At 44.7% G+C, this 21,431-nt stretch overlaps 2 protein-coding genes and 1 long non-coding RNA gene across 8 annotated transcripts in view; 1 reads left to right on the plus strand and 2 right to left on the minus strand.

Annotated features, from left to right (window-relative positions):
* Positions 1-1,686: 1,686 nt before the first annotated feature.
* On the minus strand, positions 1,687-9,741 carry eif5a (eukaryotic translation initiation factor 5A). Its single transcript, XM_005948610.3, has 5 exons — positions 9,675-9,741; positions 7,357-7,544; positions 5,295-5,399; positions 3,343-3,474; positions 1,687-2,865 (listed from the first exon to the last, which is right to left on the minus strand). Exons 2-5 carry the CDS (start codon positions 7,522-7,524, stop codon positions 2,800-2,802), a joined length of 471 nt encoding a protein of 156 aa, XP_005948672.1. The 5' UTR covers positions 7,525-7,544; positions 9,675-9,741; the 3' UTR covers positions 1,687-2,799.
* A 70-nt stretch (positions 9,742-9,811) lies between these two features.
* Positions 9,812-13,854, plus strand: LOC121812427. The gene is made up of 2 exons (XR_006053052.1): positions 9,812-10,846; positions 11,300-13,854. It is a non-coding gene; the product is annotated as an uncharacterized LOC121812427 (long non-coding RNA).
* Positions 12,965-21,431, minus strand: part of tnikb (TRAF2 and NCK interacting kinase b) — a 63,828-nt gene continuing 55,361 nt past the window's right edge. For 5 of the 6 annotated variants that reach the window (XM_042214595.1, XM_042214598.1, XM_042214594.1 and 2 more), the window contains 3 exons: positions 20,317-20,476; positions 16,639-16,778; positions 12,965-16,554 (listed from right to left, as the gene is read on the minus strand). In XM_042214595.1, the coding sequence (XP_042070529.1) occupies positions 16,471-16,554; positions 16,639-16,778; positions 20,317-20,476 (384 nt within the window). In that variant the 3' untranslated portion in view covers positions 12,965-16,470. The remainder of the gene's footprint in view (positions 16,555-16,638; positions 16,779-20,316; positions 20,477-21,431) is intronic. The other variant, XM_042214597.1, reaches the window with a different exon arrangement.

The following is a 21,431-nucleotide window of genomic DNA, read 5'->3' on the forward strand; positions in this document are numbered from 1 at the left end:
TCTCCCCAAGACAAGAACTAACAGACTTAAAAACTCCTTTGTCCCACACGCCATCAGACTGTTTAACTCCTCTCTGGAGGGGAGAGGGAGGGGAGACAGGGGGACAAAGGAGGGGGGGACAACTAAGCTGTAGGTGCTTTTCTATACGGTGCAATATATATATATTTTTTGTCTTCTTATATTCGACTGTGCAATATACTCACTCAAATGTGCAATCCTATTTATCCATATTGTATATTCTGTATCTATATATGTGTATATGTGGTGTATTTATGCTTATATCCTTACTCTCATTCCCCTTAGCGTATCTGCAACATGCAACTTCTTCGGTGCTTTGCTACTGGAAACTGAATTTCCTGGAGGAACCCACCCGAGGGATTAATAAAGTTTCATCTAATCTAATGTGCTTATCAGTCTGATTAACTCTGGGGTAGCTTATTGATGAGTTTGGGGTAAGAAAAGCCAGACAACAAAAGATAACTCCGGTATTTCAAACTACTGTTCCTTCCGATCACCCGTCACATCTATAGCAGGAGCCGTGAAGCAGAACATCCAGGATGTTCGAAAACGACCATTTTGTGGTGCTTTGCTGCTCCCTGATACAGCGCAGCTACACTACACCCTGCAGGAAAATATCCTCCTCCAACTTCAGTAGGGTCATGGGATTTACTGCGGAGGATCTGCAGGCTTCCATAAACATCCCTGCTACTGTTTTCACTTCAACTCTTTCCCAAACATCTTTATAGGGAGACAGCTGCGATGTTTCAGACTGAATGAATCAGCTGGTGGAGAGAAAGGTTTCTGCTGACGCACATTTGTCCAAGTTCAAGAAGAACAGTGCTCCATTGTAAATATGGTCCACTCACTGAATCTTACAGACAAGCCTTAAAAAGAAGCCCCACCCACCTCCTGCTCAGTCAGTTCTGCTTACAATGGGCAGCCAATCAGGAATCAATTCATATTTTATTACTCCCAGAGGCCTTCATGACCACACCCCCGCTCAGAAACACCTACCCAAGAGCCTCAGGAAGCAGTCTTCAGTTGGCTTCAGGGACCCAGCTGGACCTCGAGGGTCTGGAACAGCCTGCTGGATGGAAGGAGGATGGAGGCGCTCGTTTCCTTCAAGTCGCATCTTTAAATTCTTAGGACTTTTCAGAGTTTTTCTGCAACATTTCTCACTATAGTTTGATCCTGCTGATCCTGTGAAGCCGTTTGTAAACTGGATTTTGTGGAGCGCTGTATGAAAAGTACTACTGGGATTATCATAGAATAAAGCTGCCTCAATGAGGTCAGAGGACAGAGCTCCATCAGGGAAAGTTCCCAAAGCATTTCTCCGCAGTTGAACTAATTTTCTCTGATTAAATCAAACAGAGCTTCGTCTTAGCTCAGCATTAACTAAACCCACGAGGGAGTTTGTAGTTCCACAGAAGAGTACAACGGCACCAATAAAGAACACCTCTTATTTTCATATCTGTGCGAGGTGATCATTTAGATTGACAGCAGTGATGAAAGGCGACTGTAGCAGGGTCCAGAAATAAAAACAAGGAGCTGGAATTGAGCCGTGAGCAGTGTTTAGTATTTTTAAGCATATAAATGACAAAATAAGGACTTTGAAATACATGAAAAGCAGCCCGCTCACCCACCTTTGAGACCATGAAATACTTGAGACAGAAAACCACACATCGGTTGCAGTTTTTCTCCATTTGTTTCATCGTTTTTATTTTGCCATCTCCAGTCAGGTGACAAAGGCCTCGAGTGAACAAAAAACGTTTGCAACTCTACCACCCTCCCCAACCCGATCGAGCCCCTCAAAAAAAAGAAACACACACCTCACTGCAAACCGCCTCCCACATTTCGGAGGCCCACACTGCCACACACTCACGCCCTCTTAAAAACGAAACAACACTCCTCTTTTTTTGTATTTGGGGGATGGCCCCGATGGACGAGAGGTGCGAGTGCACGGGACCCTCACGCCCCCTCAAACTTCTACACAGACAAGAGACTGGCATCACGAGGGTTAATCACTGAAGTTTCTGTTCTTTTTCTTTTTTCTCTTTAAGGGAGGGGGGAAAGGGAGAAAAGAAATCTTGGTTTTAGAGCTTTGACATGCTGGGGGGGACCTCGAGTGCTCTTTACGTGCCGGCCACCACGATCCCCCGATCAGGGGAGGGGAAATAAAAATAAAAGGGACCTAGTCGCACTCAAAGGCCATGCTGGAAAGCGGTATGGCTGCTAGAGGGGCGACCTAATCCAGAATTCAGTATCTACAGGGGCATCCCTCCCTCCCTCCCACGGCTTTAACTCAAAACCAGCCCCTCCCCGACCCCTGATCCCCTTCCCTCTAAAAGGCTTTAAACCTGCTGTATTCAATCTAAAGAATATAAAAAAATAATCATACAAAAGCTGAATCCCGCTGTTATTTCAACATTCAGGAATGTGAGTGGCAAAACCAACACGTCTGAAGGCAAACAGAATACGCAGGAATTGAGCGACTGATCGTGTTTTTGTTTTGAAGTCGTTTTATATAAAGTTGCCAAACAAAACCTCAGTGATCAGGCAGAGGACCACGCAGCGAGCTGCGGCGGAACAATCCCAACAGCAAATGGAAAGGAGAAACCAAAAGGAGGAGGAGCAGGGGGGGAGAAATAAAAGATCAATGAGAGAGAGAGAGAGAGAGATCACAACAGAATGATTGAGGTTGTCTGTGAAGGCCGACGCTTTGGTGACAGAACCAATGAGAATGCAAGAGACTGGTTGTGGGTGGTGCTTGTTGTCCGGGCAGCAAAGTCTATCAACTCCTTATTTGCTGGCCAAGACCTTGGTAGCGACAGCACATTCCTCCCCCATGGCAGCAATCACGGTGACCTGCGGAGAGCGCACAGACACACAAACAACGTGTTCAAGTCAATCATCTGAAACGTTACACGTGCAGCTCTCGCCCTCCTCGCCATCTCCACCCTCTGCTCCCGGGTCAGGACTCCCAACCCCGAAGCCTCCAGCTACATGGAAGCTAGTCTGTGAAGCTTCTCAGTCATCCAGGTCCTCCTGGTCTAGAAGCTTCTTCAGTTCTGAACTGAAGAAGCTTCTCGGATGAGAGGTGGAACGTCTTCAAGCGACTCAAAGTCCAGACGCTTTTCTTTCCAAGCCTACACGGAAGTTTAATCAATTTATGACCAAAAAACAAGGTTGTTTTTTAATACTGATGACAAACTGTTTCACAGCCCAGGAATTAGCCCACACCATTGTGCTTTAGACAGATTCAGTACCAAGTCACTGTGACAGCTAAAACGGGGCTTCAGGTCGGGCTGACAAATATGAATTATATGAAAAGACTAAACTCACCATGAATTCTTCACCCGCCTCGAACTTTGACTCGATTTCCTTGCCGACTTCATTGTCGGGGACGCGCAGGTCCTCTCTGATGTCGCCGTTGTCGCTCATCAGGGACATATAGTTCTCATTGATGTTAACCAACTGCAGAAAAACAAAAAGACTTCACTGATCACATCTGCACAGACCTCAAGCTGGTCACAATAAAAACATGCGATCCACATTCTCCAGTCTGGCCACAGTTCAAAGTTTCTGAGTCCCAAATGAAGCCATTCCAGCTGTATAGCACCAGAGTCACTCCTGCACATGTATCACAAAGGAAAACTACCCACAACGTAATAAACATTTTAATGTAGCGACCTTCAGCACAACTTTAATGTTAGTTTGGTTTTTTTCAGCCAGAAAATGATACGAAGTCAATTTCTAGCCATGTCTGAATCTCAGAAATCTGTCAAGTCCAAGTAGCCTTTTATTTATTCAAGGGTAAAGTGCTCATCAAATTTCCAGGACTGTGGGAAATATGACCTGTTTAAAAAAGAAAAAACGAGTTTTGTTAACAATGAAATTATAGCAAGCCTCCATTCTGACACTAAATGTCATGGATGGTCACGTGTAATCACCTCTGAGACCAGGAAACCCAGCAGTGCCCAAAAGTCCTTACTGAGGGGATTTGGCCATTTCCAAGCCACAGATGAAGGAAAGTTAAACTAGAGATTTTCTTTGATGATGCAAGTTATTAATGTGAAGCGTACAGGAGACAGAACCTTTACTTTTTATTTAGGTTAACCACCTAACCAGCTGTGCTCAGTTTGGTTTTGCTGTCATATGCAAAAGTATCACAGCTAACCAAGCCCACAGCACAAAGTAAAGACCGGCCTTCACTGAAAACTAGAGTGAAAATAAAACAGTCCATCCTGATACAGACAACTGTAGAATGAAGCCGACGAACACTTAAACGATCACGTGTTTGTTTCTGACACAACTTCACGTGAGCAGACTGCAGCTGAGCCTCAGCACCTCTCACACTTTAAGACAGAGTGAAAACACACCTGCACACACATCTGCAGTCAGTCACCTGGAGCATAAATGCTAATTATACACCATCGGATTAAAGCAGCTGTGGTAGCACATCTGTAACACACATCTGTAACATGACAGTTTAGCTGTTTGCTCTGCATGAGAAATGTATCCATGCAAAGTGCACTAATGTACATTAATTATTCGGACTCTTTGTGCCGTTTCCATAGAAACGTGTTCATTTGCAAACTCAGCATGTTTAGGTATTGGATGCTGGGCCGACTATCCCACAGCGTGATAAAAATGTAAAGGTAGTGAGCAAAAGAAGGACAGTACAGAAACTTTCACTGGCTCAGAAACACACAAGACCACAACCAGTTACACTTTATTTCAAATTCTATCTGCACTGTGGTAAAGGCCTGGAACCAGCTGCGTGCAGCAGCCAGAGGTTACTCAGGGTTCATCTCAGCTGCACCGCTTCACCGATGAACCCGACCTCTAAAACCCGAGTGGTCACATCTTTACTTTAGCAGATATCTGAGCCGTTCATGTAAAGACGCCCATTTCTTAAAGTTTACGTCTCATTTTCTCCAACATGAATGTTAGTGACTGGAGTATTTGCAGGCTTATTTAGCATGAGTGGGATGAGTGAGTGGAAATGTTTCCTTCCATTCTAACATTAAAACATCCACAGGGACGATGAGGTTCAGCAGCACGTGTTCTGCTCTTATCCCAAACATTTCTCCGACTATAAAACAAACTTCAAGTCAGGTTTCTGGACTGACTGATTCACACAACAGAAAGACGCCCTGTGAATATTTCCACCTGCTGACTCACTGTTGGGAGGCAACGACTGGGAACCCAAACACCAGATGACGTATCCGCGCCGTCACCACCAGCTTAACCACCATGGAGCCTTTCTAACAGAGTCAGCTGACAGGAAGTACCTGATAGTCTATCCTCTTGATGGAGGGAACATCCATGTTGTGGGTGGAGGGGCACATGTCTTCATACTTCTTGTTGGTGAAGATGTCGATGCCAACCAGGTTAACCTGAAGGGAAGATGAGGAATTCACAAGTGTTTAAACAAAGAAAACAGGAGCCACTGAAAGCAGCACAACAGCAACTGATCAGCCTGCCAGTGTCCTGCACCAGCCCGGGGTCAAACTTCAATAAACGCCTAAACAGAAACCTTAGCCTACTGTCCGACAGCCTGCGTTACAATTTCAGCTAACCACATATTCTTTTTATGAGGGGCTATTTTGGTTTACTTAAAGCTCGATTCTCAAGTTACACCAATTCAAAATCTGCATGAAAAGTCATCGTTGGTCCCAAGTGTTCTTCCTCCCATCAGTCTGAAAGTTTGCACTTAACTAAAAAAATGCAATTAAATCTGCTGCTCCTGCAATCAGCTGCAAAATCAAACTTTTTTTTTAAAACCCAAATTGAATGAGCAGAAATTTCAGATTTTTTTGCTCTCACTGAATTGATTCAAAGTGACATTAAATACAGTGCAGGCTACAGGTACCCAGCTTCATCACTACCAGCCTTTATTTGGCTCAATGAGATCTTCTGTTTCAGGTCTGCTTAGTTTTAACGTGCATTTCATGTCGAGTGATGCTTATTGTGCATTTCACTGTGTCACTGCTCTATGCAACAATCGACTGTGCTGCCATCTATCTTTAGACTTTTAGAGTCACATCATCCTGATGGAAGTAAACGTTTAATTAGATTTAAGATCTGAATCTTTCCAAGCTGAAATGGAACAGTCAATAAAACGTGACATAAAAAGGTCGTTCAATTTTGTCAGCTCTGGATTTTTCCTGCAAACACTTTGGCACAAAAACAGAGTTTAGGTCATTGTCCGAAAGAAGAACAGACTGATTTAAAAACAGAACTTTTAAGAGTGAGGCTGAGTTTAATCTAGCATCCGAGGCCCAACCCCCGGGCCTAGGACCGGTCCGTGAGTCGTTTGGTACCGGGCCGCGAGAGTTCAGGCTCAGGTGTGAAATGTATAGTTTTCAGGGTTTTTATCGTTTTTCAGCGTTATGTTGTTATCGTTTTTATTGTTAACTCGGTCTTTCTGGGTCTTTTCACGTGTGTTATGAATAAATTTCCTTTTTTTCGGTACCGGTACTAGTTTTATTTTGTTGCATTTATCCGCGACACCTTAAAGGCCGGTCCGTGGTGCAAAAAAGGTTGGGGACGGCTGTTATAAGGCACAAAGTGATGAAAAATAAAAATTTCACACATTAAAATATCTGAGTTTGGTAAACCACAAAATCTTGGGAAATTCAGACAAACATCCACTGCAGCTTTACTCTATTATTTTAAATTACTCAACACTTGTTTCAAATTTTGGATTTCTCCCTAAAGCTTCTGACAGGCAGATTTAAGTATTTAACCAGGTTTCCAAAGCTGGGCTGTAGTAAGTCTTTGCTATAACTGAAACCTGGCTGCACAGAAGGCCGCTTCAGTCAGAAAAGCCCAGATAATTATTGGATTTCATTTTGTTAGTACTAAGATGGAGATTACCATCATGTTAATATAAATCAACCAATAAAAAGGTCAGAAGGCATCTTCAATGGGACTCAAATCTAAGGACTACATTTGTCCCATTTTGTGGTCGTGGAACACTAAACTGAAAAACTTCATTTCCCCCCATTTTTATCATGACGAGTCCCATGTGAGGGCAAAGTACACACAAGAACACTGTGGGTAAAGATAAGAAGGCCTTGCTTTAGTAAAGCAACACTTCATGCAGTTTGGATCAGACAGGTTTGAAACCTGAGAGTCCAGGCCAAGCCTCAGGTACTGCTCCAAAACTATGTTAAACTTTGCAGCTTTCAGCAGTCCTCCACCTGAAAGCTCTCAGCCTGTCTGGTCTTTACTCTGCGCGTAGTCCTGTTTCATGTTCACGGCCCCCCTTTTCTGTCCTGACCAATGCTCTTTACCATGCAGTATAAAATGATCTGAAATAAAAGAGGACTAAACAGCTTCTGAGTTTACCTTAGCATGTCCGTGCTTGCCGGTCTTGGAGGTGGACATCTCCACAATTTTGCAGGGACGACCCTTCAGCACCACGTAGCCGTTCTTACGCAGAGCAGAGCACTGCATGGGGTAGGTGGCGGAGGCGCCAGACTCACCAGTCTGGAAATCGAGATCGGGATCTGCCATGGTGCGATGGGTCTGGGGCGCTGGTGGAGACAGTTACACATCACTTACCCCGAAATCAAGCACAGAAAACTATATCGACAGAGTTCCACACTAAGCAGTCACAGGGTTAGGTTCTCGTGGAGAAAGACATGGCATTAACATGACAGCGAGCAAAAATCAGAAGGTAACCTGACCTAGTCAAGTGTACACTTGAAACAGATGACCACGTTCAATACACCTCTTACATCTGTCCAACAGCATCCTGATTTCAAAGCTTCTGATGTAAAGTGTTACGGGGAAAAACCCTGTAAAATGACCCAGTAATTATTCCACTTTCACACATTTGCCAAATTGTGGTCAAATTACAACAGTTTTGGCATCCCTGACCCTGGTCAAATATAATAGTTGTTCTGTGCATAACAGGATTTAAAGTGTCAGCGTTGGTGTTTTCACAGTAGTTAATGAGGGAAAACATAAATCTCATGACAGTCGTCAACAGCAGCCTGATGTAGACGGAGTCCTGTGAATTAAATGTTTGCAAAGCACTAAACTAACTCACCTTGACACCGATTACACTACCTTACTATTGACTGGTGTCATTTGGCACTATATGAATAAAATTGCAATGAAATATTTCTTAACTTATAAAAAAAAACCCAACAACTTAGTTCTCTGCAAATTTCTGGGCTTGTCAAAATTTGTAAGAGTTTAATGCTTGCTGGAAAAACATTGATTCTACTTCAACTCAGCTGAAGTTTAAAGAGGTTTCATGATATTTAAACATGCCTGATTGTGGCTTTGATTTTGACCCAATGTAAACCACAGCCCCCGACTGCTTCCCCATTTTTAAAGGGTTGAAACACTACCTTGGGCATACATTGATTAAAAACAAGCAATTTAATACAGCCTTGTTTAATATATTAACATTAACACCAAAGAAAAAGCAAATTAGGGGATTTTGCTGCAAACATCGCAATTTGTAAAAATTACGTAAAAAAAAAAAGAAAGTGTTTCTACTTTAATAAATCTGCTATGCTCAGCTGAGTTTTGAGCCACTTTAACAGTTTTCTTTCCTGCTTTGATTTAGACTACCGCAGCCTTTTCCTGGGCCCCACAGAGCTCTCTGCTACTTTTAGGTAGATATCGCGAGATTTCTATTGTAAAATAAATAAATAACTAAATGAATAAAGGTGCAGTCCTCTTGATCTGCTGGGAAATTAATTTGAGTGTGATCCGAGTTATACATTTTAAATATCCAATTTGAAAAAGAAAAAAACAAACCCCTAAGCTCCGCCGAAACGTGGACGTCGCCACCCCGGCTCGACACGAGGCTGGACGGCTGCGCCACTTCTCAATCTGCCGCAGCAGTTTTATCGCAAATGTTAGCAAGCCCAGTGGACGCATGAAGTTCAAAGTCAAAATTCACTCGCAGCCACTTCTTCGCCCCATCGGTGCTACATAAATAAATTAGAGGTTAATCTTTTAATGATCAGAAGTTAAGCTGGCTCAGAGTTTACAAATGTAACATAGCGCTGTGAAGACAGCAGAGAATAGTGCATCAAACGCTAAAATTAGCACGTATTATTCTGGATGTTTTGGTTTATAACCATTTATTGCAACGCTATCGGGACAGGATTTCGATGCCGCGAGATTTGCGGCTGGCCAACGTGCGCTGCTTTTTCACAAACACCAAGTCCCGTTATCCGAGCTAACGCGCTGCTAGCGGCGGCTAACCGAGCTAGCCGTCCATTCAGCTCGGTCCAAATAAAGGCGCGGATTAATATCGGATCGACAGCGGACCGGGTACAAACCATCAGTCTGTTTTTTCCTGATCGGCCCGCCGGGTCGTCGGTTAACAGTGCGGATTTTAACCGCGAACCGAAGACAAGAGCGTTAGCGCGGAGAATGACAAGCAGCTTCCACGGAGCGCGCCGCCGAAGGCCGCATGTCCCTTTGATTCAGCATGCTAGCGCTAGTCGGAACATGGACACCCACACCCTACTCTGCCACCGACTACATCCACCGGGAAACCGACTAACTACTCCCTCGGCATCTCAAACCAGTACATGACTACTTTAATATCTCTGAAATCGTTAATGGGTCACCTAAAAACCGCTAAAGTCCACCGTTTATCCCCCCCAAGGCAGCAACACGCGCCATGCCACACTTACCTTCCAAGAAAAAGAGGACCTAAAGTGCGCATGCGCGGCCAACTTGACTGCAGCATCCGTAGAGGAAGAAAGGAGGGGAGGGGCGTTTATGTGTTCCGGTAGCAGCCTGGCAGAAAGGGATGCCAAGTCTGAGGGAAACATGGCAACCCGGGTGGATTACCACGGCCAAGAGAATACAAAAATACTAATTTAAAAAAAAAAATCCTGGTAATGTACTTACACAATGGTATGGATTAGATTTAGGTTGGCTAATATTTTGTTAAACACGAGGTATTTATTTCTAATACTTAATATTGGGCATGAGGTCTTTTTATTACAACAAATGTGATGTACATAGCTTTAGTAGGTACAGAGGGATAAAGTTGATGAGTCATACCATGACGATATGGGAGAGTTACTGAAGGTAGGTTAAGAAAAAAGGTAACGATCAGATCAGCAGAATAGCTTCATGCATGTCTGAGGGTGGTGCAGGGCACTGAGACAGTGGGGAGGTGTGCTGTAGAAGTGACAGGCCTGGTTTGAGTCCCTACATGTTTGCAGTGATGGTGCACAGACTGACAGATAAGGTCTGTCAGGAGGCTCTGTGGACTATGGTATTGCAGATGATATTGTGAGCTGTAGTGACAGCAGGGAGCACGTGGCAGAGAGGTAGAGGTATGCACTGGTGAGAAAAGGGATGAAAATCAGAAGAAAAAAGACATTTATGAATGACAGGGAGATCGGTGTAGCAGTGAGGCTGCAAGGAGCAGAGGTAGTGAAGATAGATGAGTTTAAATACCTGAGGTCAACCAGCCAAAGCAATGGACAGTGAATAAGAGAGTGCAGGCAGAGTCAAGTGGGTGCAGATGTTTATTTGTGACAGAAGGATAGCAGCAAGACTGAAAGGGAAGGTTTTCAAGATGGTAGCGATGCCTGCTGTGATGCATGAATTGGACACGGTGGTACTGACAACAAAAACAGGAGGAAGAGCTGAAGATGTTAATTAAAACATCAGAGGAACAGCTCAGGTTGAGAAGCAAGGCTGTGATGGTTTGGATGGTTTGGACATGTGCAGAGGAAGGACTGGGGTTATAATGGACAAAGGATGATGAAGATGGAACTAGCGGAAAGGAGGAAGACCTCACCTCAGAGAAGGTTCATGGATGTAGTGGAGGAAGACATGCAGAACGTTGGTGAGGTGTTTTGTTGAACCTTAATAAACTGCTCCTAGATATTTACATCACCTAGTGGCAAGAATAAATCGCCATTAGGCGATCATATACATGACATTCGTATTCATGTATAACATAGAATCAGTGAATTTTCTCTAACGCCTCCTAGTGGCAAAACTCCTTCCATCTTCTTAGGACACTCCTCACTCCTTAGTACATTTAAAGTACTGATAAATATGTAAAGATCCTTTTACTCTGTAGATGCTATGAAGTTTAAGGTCTCCATCCATTAGTTTGGCTTTAACCATATGTTGCTCCAACACAACACATTCAGCATTAATGGTGCCCTCACAGTTAGCCGAGAAACGTGTACTAATGCCCCTGATCCCATCAGGGGTACTGGCTGTGTGATGTCCTCTTTAATTCTTTGTGTGCGGTACGTTTCTGAAACTCTGTTATTTTGGTTTTTTGTAGTCACTTGGATGAGTGGCAGAACGTTTCTCCCGCTGAAAACGTTACATCCTGATGAACAGAATCAACGTTTTGGGATTTCCTTACCTGGATCGAGCATGCATTAAGACGTTACATGGTAGAGTGTGAACATAATGTGCAGATGCACTGAGCTTTGGTCACTCTTGGTGGTTCTCTGTAGTTTCCCTGAAGCCCATGCAGTGACCAGCTCAGTGTTTGATGGATAAAGGAACATGCATGTGTCTACAGTTAAAAAGGATTTGGCTACTTCCTGATTTATTTATTTGAATCTATTTTGCACATTTGTCACACTTAAACATGTCTGATAAAACAAATTTTAATGTTAGTCAGAGAGGTGCAGTCCTCCTGATCTGCTGCCCAGTTGCCTCTTAAACTAGTTGTGCCTCCCTCACCAGTAAAAACTGCAAACAAGTGTTTGTGATAATGGACAACAAGTGTTTCACATCACTGTGGAGGAACTTTGGCCCACTCTTCTTTGAAGAAATGTTTTAATTCAGCCACACTGGAGGATATTCCAGGATGAATGGGATGTTTAAGGTCATCCCAAAGGATCTCAGTCAGCTTTAAGTCTGGACTTTGACTCGGCCAATCCAAAACCTTCATTTTGGTTTTTGAGCCATTCAGAGCTGGACCCACTGGTGTGATTTTGACCATTGTCCTGCTGGATAACCAACCTGCTCTTCATCTTGACAGCCTAACTGATAGTGGGACATTCTTCTTCAGGAATGTTGACTCAGATTCTCACCACAAAGGGGCAGCTTTAAGTCTGGCAGCTTTTTTCCCAACTAGGTGTTCTGATGTTTTCAGATGACACGCTCTTGTTCTTTAAACGTTCCTTTTAGCTCTACTTCCATTTCTTCAAGATGCTTTACTTTTTTGTCAGTGGAAATAAAAACGTGTTCTTTATAACTTGCCTTGTTAAATAAAGCTTACATTGAATAACAACACCATCTGGTACAAATTGGTATTACCCTAAAGTACAGCCTTGCCACATTCAGTTATCTTTTTAACAACATACATGGATGTTTCGTACATAAAGTCAATTTTTCCAGACCGCTTTGAATATATAGGAAGGCAACAATAACTTAATTAACGAGTTGTTACAACCAGGGTGTGCAGAGGAGCACAAAGCTTGCAGCAGATGTGCAACAGCAGCAGAAGACCACGCCCATTGAGCCTCCTGAGGTTACAGACCACACAGGTTCACTAAAAGTTAGCCACAGAAGAGTGCAAAAATGTTGCCTGGTCTGCAACATTCAGATGGAAGAAAGGTAATTTAACTGACTTTGAATGTGGCATGGTTGTGGCGTCTGAATTTGGCTTAACATGAAATAATGGCTCCATCCTGCCTTGTATCAGCGGATTCAGGTTGGTGGTGGTGTGAGGGATCATTTGTCGGCACACTCATGGATGTGAAGCCAACAAATCTGCAGCAACTGTGTGATGCTTTCATCTCAATCTGGAACAAAATCTCTGAGGAGTGTTTCCGGGACTGTTTGTGAATCTGTGCTGCAGCCTGTAGAAACTCTGGGACTAAAACAAATGAATGTTTTTCCTATTAGGTCTAACGTCCAGTCTTTATCTCACTCAGAACACAGAAGCTGCCGTGTGACTCGGGTATGAATAAAGAGAGCGGGTCAGGTGTGGTTGCTGTACAAGGAGAGGACATTTATTGTAGAATTCCCAACACCACAGATGCGTGTTACCAGGTCGAGGTTGTCTTTTGATTGATTCCAGTGATTCAGACGGGGTGAAAACTCACATGCATGTCACACACCTGTGCACACACCTGTGCACACACCTGCTCACCTCCACGCACGCGCACACACACGCACTCACGCACACTCAGAGGCTAACAATCGTACATATGTTCACAGTCTTGATACGTACAAAAATTGAAATACAAATACAAATAATACCACAATAAAAACATTGTACTGTTTGATTTTTTTTTAGAAATTCTTATAGCTATGTTCTCTATTCTGTAGAAAGACAACTATGCTTTAATAAGTGAACATTATTTTTTTGTCTTTCTCTAAAATGATCAGTAGGATATCATCATCATAACGAAAATTCTTACAGTATATATCTCTTTTTTTAATCTATGGTTTCTCAAGCTGACCCTGCCTCCTGACCTTTATTCACAGGGTGCTGCTAACATCCTGCACATGTAAAAGGCTTCAGCTGGCCTTAACGCGCCATCACTCGCCCCCTCCACCATCTCTTTTAAAAACAGCAAAAGAAGATCAAGTAAAGGATGGAGCAGCTTCCTTCTATAAACACAAGCGCGTACAGTCAGCAAAGGCTCAGCTCCAGCCTTTAAGAAGACGCTCCTGCTCGCTCTTTACCAGCTGCACTCTGGAAATGATCGTGAACATAAAAACTTTAATGGTAAACGTGTGACCCTCCAGTGTGCAGTTCAGCAGATAAAAGCCCAGCTGTTGTTTTCAGCTCAGAGATGTAGGGTACACAGTCAGACGTCCCCCGCCCCACCGCGTATTGCCTCAAATTTACAACTCATAACAAGTAACGGCGGGTAAAAAAACATGAATGCCATCATGCAAAAACGAAATAAAGGCAAATGAATTATGGAGAGAAAAATCCAAACGAAACTTTTGAGTTTAGTCCCCCTAAAGCGTCGACAGATTCACAAAGGGATGAGCCAGAAAATAAAGGATAAAAAGCTAGACTGTCATTATTTTCTTTGTCTGTCCTTAACATCAAAGTGAGTATTTACACGAGTGCACACAGCAGCGTGGACAGACGAGAGTAAAAACTTCCAGAAGGTGGCGCCTACTCTACAGCTGAGTTCTTCCTGTGAGAAAATGACGGGAATACTTTTGTTGTTGTGTTGCTGTTGCAGCAATGGTACAATATCTACAACCTCCCTCCCCCTGCTGGGAACAAACCGGGACAAAGCAGCCGGCTGTGCAGCAGCTCCGCGACACTCGCTGCTCGTCTGAACTGTTGTAGCCTCCAACGGGGAAGAACAGCAGCAGCATCAGTGTTCACACTGTGAGAAACGCCGTCTGCACGGCCTCGTGGTTTCCTGCTGGAACAAAGAGCTACATCGGTCTGAGACAAAACATTTAACCAAATCGCCATCGTTATCGGCGTGACAACAAGCAGCTTATCCACACTAAGCCTGGGTGTTTTAGAATTTCAACACACACATTTGTTGGTTTTTGGAAGCACCGATTCAGCTTCTTCCAGTTCACATATAAGACACAGCTTTGGCTCTGCAGGTTTGCACATCTGCAGATAGATTCCAGTGTTAAATTCATAACGTGTATTAGCCACTGTGAGGAAGAGCCTTCATGTTTGAGTCTTTCCTCCATAAAGATGACATCTGACGTCCTCCCCCGTATCCTTAACGGGTTCTGACACCTCAATAATACCAATAAACATGTGGTTTGATCACCATTGAAAAGGTTCTTTGCTTTTCAACCCAGAAGCTGCCTATACTGCCAATACAGCTCTAGTAAGCTGCAGAGGCCACAGTGATGCACACCCAGTGCTTTTGTTCTCGACGCAGGCCTGAAATATGACAGAAGCTGCTCACATAACAGAAAACATGCATCCGAGGGGGACAGCGTCAGGGCTCGACTCAGACTTTGCTCTCTTCGGTTCATAGAACGTGTACTGAACGGGTGTGGATCACTAAAAAAATCAAAATTATTACTGATAAGCTCAGTGTGAGCGTCTATTTTGCACTCGGCCATCATTTCTCATGTCAGCACAGTCTCATAACAAAACACGAAAGTCGTGACAAGGCAAACTGTTTTTGTCATGTTCATGGACACAAACTGTCAGGTTATTTTTATGAGCCCAGACTGATGAAAGTAAGGGTTAAAAACAGGGTTAGATTTGTCACCACAAAACTGTAGCTAGATTTGTCTCTGATTAATAGAAAGCTTTGAGACTGTGTTAGTCATTTAACCTCCTCAGACCTGAACTCTTCCACGGCAGCATGTTTAATTTCTCGTTGATGTTTGGGCTGATTGGGTCCTGATGATTATTTAAACACAGAATTACCAGATTTTTTTTTTACCTGATTTTTGTTTCTAAGAAACATCAGAGCCACATATGAGGATATTTGTTTAAAATTTCGATACAACAGTGGCAGTAAAACGTCCTCGTAAGTGGATATCAGGCCCTTGTAGAGCAAAATTGAGTATTTTGGTCTAAATAAGCCACACCTGTGGACGCCAGGTCCTGGGAGGTTAAGGTCACACTAATTCTCTTTCCACTGCGTCATTCACATCTCTTCCTCTGCTTGAGGAGAAACTAACAAAACAATTTCTCTCTGAGGATTTTTTAACTTCTTCTAAAGCCTGAAATTCTTTATTTGAAAGATTCTGCAAAGCGAGTCGCTTTTGGCTATAAATAAGTCTTTGCCATGATCTCTGTTCTTTTAACACTACCTTAAATAAAGCCATCTGTGCGCACCCCTCTCACTTCTTACTGAGTCAAATGTGCATCGAGACAAAGGAAGGCGATTATTTCGAGGGACTAGTTTGTCTCAGCAGAAACTTAAAGGCAGCCAGAAACCACGTTGTGTGCAGGTGACAAAACATCCTCACGATCGTCAACGTTCATTTGGTGGCGCTCAAATCCACAAAACTGTCAGATCCAGCAGGCTTAGTGTGGACGCTCGTGCTTCTAACCTAATTTAATCACAGTATAAGAAGCAGTACCAGCTTTCACTGCGACACGCCAAACCACCTGCCGCTGTGCCCGCAGTGTGAACACTGCTGTGATGTAAAGTCACTGATGTGCTACACTCTCTGCAGCTCCTCACTCAATCGAACGGGGAGGTCGAAGGCTACTCGGCATGTCCACAGCAGCCGTTGGCCTGCAGGGGAGGAGGAGGCGTCGTCCGCCGACAGCACGAGGAGTCGCCTTTGCTCAGCAGGCAGTGGCACCATCCGCGGGGGCCCTGTAGTGCCCCCTGCAGCTGGAGGGGGGGTGTGTGTGGGGTGGGCCCACTCCTGCAGTTTTCTCCTGATGCTCAATTGTCCGTTTATCCACAAACACACGCACGCACACACATTTACACACACATACGCCGTCCTCCTGTCATCCCTCCATCCCTCAGAGGCCAATGTTCAGGGTGAAGAAAACAAGGGTTGCGGGTCCAAGAGGTGGAAGGGTTACCAGTTCATCATGGAGCTTCTGTTGAGGGTCATGAAGAAGACTTGACTGCTGCCTCCAGAACGCACCGAGGCGAAGAAGACCTGCAGGGAGAGGGCAGCACGTCATACAGGTGTGTTTCAGGTGTGGCGCCTTCGCTCGTGTGCGCTGTGTGTGCACAGACTCACCTTGTCGTTCCTCTCCGTCAGGAACTTCAGTCGCTGAGCTCGCTTGTGCATGAAAACTCCGTCGAGGTGTCCCGTCTCCACGGACCGGATCTCAATGGCCTTCTCTCCCCAGCCCATGATCTGATTGGAGTGGATGTAGGCTGCAGGGGAGGAAAGGGTGCACACGCGCACACACACACACAAACACACACACACACAGAAGGGGGTTGGACAGGAGAAGACTCAGCACCAGTCTCACACCCAGGCCAGTCACACCTCGAGGCCTCCTCCGCCTCACTTCCGGGAGATTATTGCAGCAGTTTCTGACGTGAACGACCAGCGTTGGGAGAGACGCGTCGCAGGCCTGCTGTCTGGCAAACCTCGTCGCTTTGATGTAAAGCAGTTATCTGAGCTGCCACATTGCACCGGGCTGTCCAGCAGCAGTGTCATTACAGCGTTTAAGGGCAAAGTCAGCCAATCGGAAAACTGTAAGAGCAGAACCCAGTTTAACCTAGTTGCAGGATTAGGGAACACTGTGAGTCCGCAGGGTGGAGGCCAGTAAATGATGACAGCTCGCCCAGCTGTGCACAGCCGTGGCCTTTTAAAATGAACACTCCCCTAAAATGATGGTGAAGTCTCAAGAAGGTTTAGCGGGAAATGTTTGTTTGTGATGTGCACTACAGTGGGAACGTTCAGGATCTCCTTATTTCTGCTGTGTGAGGTTTCTCTGCTTTATTCTGTTAATGCTGCCTCTCTCAGACCAGCGCGCTCTCAGAGGAAATGAACCTTAATCTCAAGAGTTTCACTTGCTGGTTGAATGAGGGTTAAAAAAGATAAAGAGATAAATATTTAAGCCCCAGAAGTTTCAGCTTCTTTTTTAAATCATAAGAAGAAGTTTGATTTTATAGATTTTATTGTGTTGCTTAATTTCTGATAAAAGTGAGAAATGGTAAATGGCCTGTATTTGTATTTGTAGAGCACTTTACTAGCCCCTAAGGACCCCAAAGTGCTTTACACATCCACCCATCCACACACTGGTGATGGCAGCTACATTGTAGCCACAGCCACCCTGGGGCGCACTGACAGAGGCGAGGCTGCCGGACACTGGTGCCACCGGGCCCTCTGACCACCACCTGTAGGCAACGGGTGAAGTGTCTTGCCAAAGGACACAACGACCGAGACTGTCAGAGCCGGAGCTCGAACCGGCAACCTTCCGATTACAAGCTGAACTGCCAACTCTTGAGCCACGATCGCCCCAGAAGATCATAATTATAAATCTATATATACCTTTTTACCAGTTTATTTGTTTTACATTTATTTCCCCCTCATAGTGGATGTGTGTAACACTGTGTGAGGAAAAACTTAAATTATCACTCAGATGTATCCTCTTCCTGTTCACGCCCCAAATGACCTGTATAAATATACAGGATGGAGCTGATTGGGTGTAAATTTTTTCTCTCTACTCCAGGGGTCCCCAGTCCCAGGCCTCGAGGGCCGGTGTCCCTGCAGGTTTTAGATGTGTCCTTGATCCATCACAGCTGATTTGAATGGATAAATGACCTCCTCAACATGTCCTGAAGTTCTCCAGAGGCTGGTAATGAACTGATCATGTGATTCAGGTGTGTTGACCCAGGGTGAGATCTAAAACCTGCAGGACACCGGACCTCGAGGCCTGGAATTGGGGACCCCTGCTCTACTCTATTACATATGTTACTTGCATGCTGTGTGCAGTATAGTTCTTGATCAGGCTGATGAAGGTTAATTAATAAATGTTGCTGGACTTTGACCTCTTTAGATCTTTGTTCTGTTTCATGCACTTTCACAGTGCAGTGAAGTTGTGCCAGAAGTTTCCATTTCATTTATATTAATGCGTCACCAGAATACTGGAGGGAAAGTCCCTAAACTACAAGCTCAGGAAAAGTGGCACTAATAGATGTTTTGATATCTTTTCTTTTATCAGAAGTTATTAAAACCGTGTTCAGGCCGGTCCACCTGGTCACCCAGGGTCAGTGCAGCTTCTTGGTGCTTCTTTTTATTCTCATGTGGGAGAAAAGACAAAAAGGGTCCCACATACGGAGGATCGGGATCGGTTGGGTGTTTATAAGCGCAGCGGAGAGTTAAATAAGTCAGGCGTTTACGTTTTTATGGGGTGGGGGAGGGGTCGAAGCCGGGCTTGGCTGTGAGACAATCTGGTCTGACAGTTAAATACACAAAAACATGTTAACAGGAGACGATGCCCACACAGAAAATGTGACACGTCAGCAACAGCGCTCCAGGACAGAGACACAGTCACACACGTGTTTTTGTCATTCAGGGTTAAGCACAGAGGAATCTGTAAGAGTGAGGATGGGCGGAGACACACACCAGCTTTGACTGACTTGGATCGTAAGATTCAAGATCCACCCCTCATGCTCGGCTGCGCTCTGATGCACTCACGCTACTTCTAAATAATAGATGAATTTAGATGTGCTGCCCCTGCATTGATCTGGTGCAGAGCTTTCATCTCGTTGCTTTGCTGCTGGATCTCACAAACGTTTTGTCTGGACCGGGTTACTGCAGAGCTCGAGCAATCAAGGATGAAAGGAAGAGCGGATGAGAAAGTGCCTTTTGAAATGTTTCACGGTCAACAACGAGACACAACAAGAGGACAGAAGTTAACACAGCAGACACACGACACAAACTCAATTCACAAAGAAGAACGAGCAGAAAGTAAACGACTTGTGAGAGCTGGGAGTGAGGAAGGCAAAGATCCGCCGCTATCAGCTCATGCAGCCGCTGGATGTTCAACACTTAACGTTAAAGGGATACGTCGAGGTTTTGGGATGTCATACATTTGGTCAACTTACCCCTCGTGTGATGAGAGCACTGACACTAAACTCTCCATGATCCTGGCGTGTGCGTGTTGCTAAAGCTTGCCTGGTTTTAAGCATTTGCAGACACATCGAGTTTGTTGCAATTCCCCCAGGTCAATGCTGGATGTGTGAGAATGTGACCACTGAATCATTTTGTCTACATTTAACTAAACATTTTACTTTTAGTCCTGATCAGTTGCTCGGGTTGCAAAGAGAAGTCAAAATGCAGTGAAGTCGTTGAGAAAATGGCCCTCACTCTCCCCTAATCTCAGTCCTGGTTTCATGTCTTGCTGAATTAAACCTGGTGTTCATTTAGTGAGTTTTGGACCTTACATAAGAAAATAAACCAGGTGTGCTTCAGGGTGGCCACAGTATGTGTTGACTAAAGTGTATGCAGAGTATATTTGTAATATAAAGAGTTTAATCATGATTATCTTTTGTAAAAGTTCAAATAAAGTCACTGCCTCTGAGCCAGCACGGTTACTTTTTCTAAAGCTTGTGCTGATTTTAAAATAAACTGACTTAAATTTTCTCACACGGTAAAGACGTAGAAAGAGGTAACGGAGGCGATGGAGACAGTTTGTTCTCATCAGCTCACTGCTCTGAGTTGACCAAGTGCCCAAACCTGCTGTATCCCTTTAAGCAGGTAATGAAACAGGTGAGTGAGACGACAGTCTGGGCTTCTTGTTTAAAGGTGAAAGCAAAAGGCAAGAAAAGGCAAGCGTGTTGCTTTGAGCGGAGAAGGGGTGTGGTAGATAGTGAGGGTGAAAGATGATCTGCTGAGACCGCTTATCAGAGGTCAGAGGTCAGTGGGGTCAGGGAAAAGCGAGCTGATTGGTTGACGTACCGACGGAGGTGGGCATCTCGCCCCACTGCAGCACCACGTCTTTGGTGATGCGTCCGTAGGTGTTGACGTAGACGCCCTCGTCCTCGTAGCACAGCAGCATCTCCATGCCGTCCGTCTTGGGCAGAACCACGATGGCGTGCGGGGTCACCTGACCCTGAATCTGCCAGGACGACAGATGGGAGGGGGGGGTGTTGAATGGGGTGGGGGCAGGGGTGTTAGGAGCTGGACCCCTCTAACATCCCCCCTTCCCCACCCTGAGAGAGAAGAAACTGCTGCAACAATAAAGCCTCCCGCTCCTCAGCCACGCAATTGCCATGGAAACAGACACGAGCACAGCGTGATTCATGACTGCCAAAAGCAATGAGAGGCGGTTGCTGTGGTTACCGTCTCCTTGGCCCGTCCATCTCTGACTGTAACCAAAGCGGGGTTAAAGGAGGACAGCGATTCACCCTCTGCCTCTGGATTCAAACACCAGTTCATTCACTCACTCGCTGAAACATTTCCATCTGTGACTTACAGCCTCTGCTCCTCACACATTCCTTTGTTCTCTTCATCACTTCTGTTCTGGGGCTGTCACACACTCACCATTTCATTTGTTCTGCTATTAGCTCATTCATCCTCACATTTCCTCACACGTTCACTCCTTAAATCACACTCATATTAAACATGCAGTCAAACACAGTTACATATAAAGTACATATGCAGTCATGTTTACAGCACATTGATTCACTCGGTGTGATCTACTGTAACCACAGCTGCTATCTGTCTGACCTCGGCCTAACTGGAACATCTGAATGAATTATGGGGGCGTGTCCCCACAGTGCCTCGCACCAGCTTTAACAACAACAGCCAAACTTAACCTTAATGTTACCTAAAATAAACTTTTAATACTTTTTGGGGTAAAGTCAGAAAACTTTTAAAACATTTGTTATGGAATTACCAGTTTAATTCCCTGTAACCACTGAAATTGAAGTTATGGCTCTCTCCTAATTCTTTTACATTGGGCTTTATCATATTATGAGGACATGTTCCCCGAAGGAAGGCAGGTCCCTGTACGTGCACAATAGAGGTTCACAGCTGTTTTCAGAGAGCGTACTGTTGTGAGACCGCGTACA

This window comes from Haplochromis burtoni, unplaced genomic scaffold (genome assembly GCF_018398535.1).
Source record: "Haplochromis burtoni strain Fernald_Lab_line unplaced genomic scaffold, NCSU_Asbu1 Contig_592, whole genome shotgun sequence".
Lineage (NCBI taxonomy): Eukaryota > Metazoa > Chordata > Actinopteri > Cichliformes > Cichlidae > Haplochromis > Haplochromis burtoni.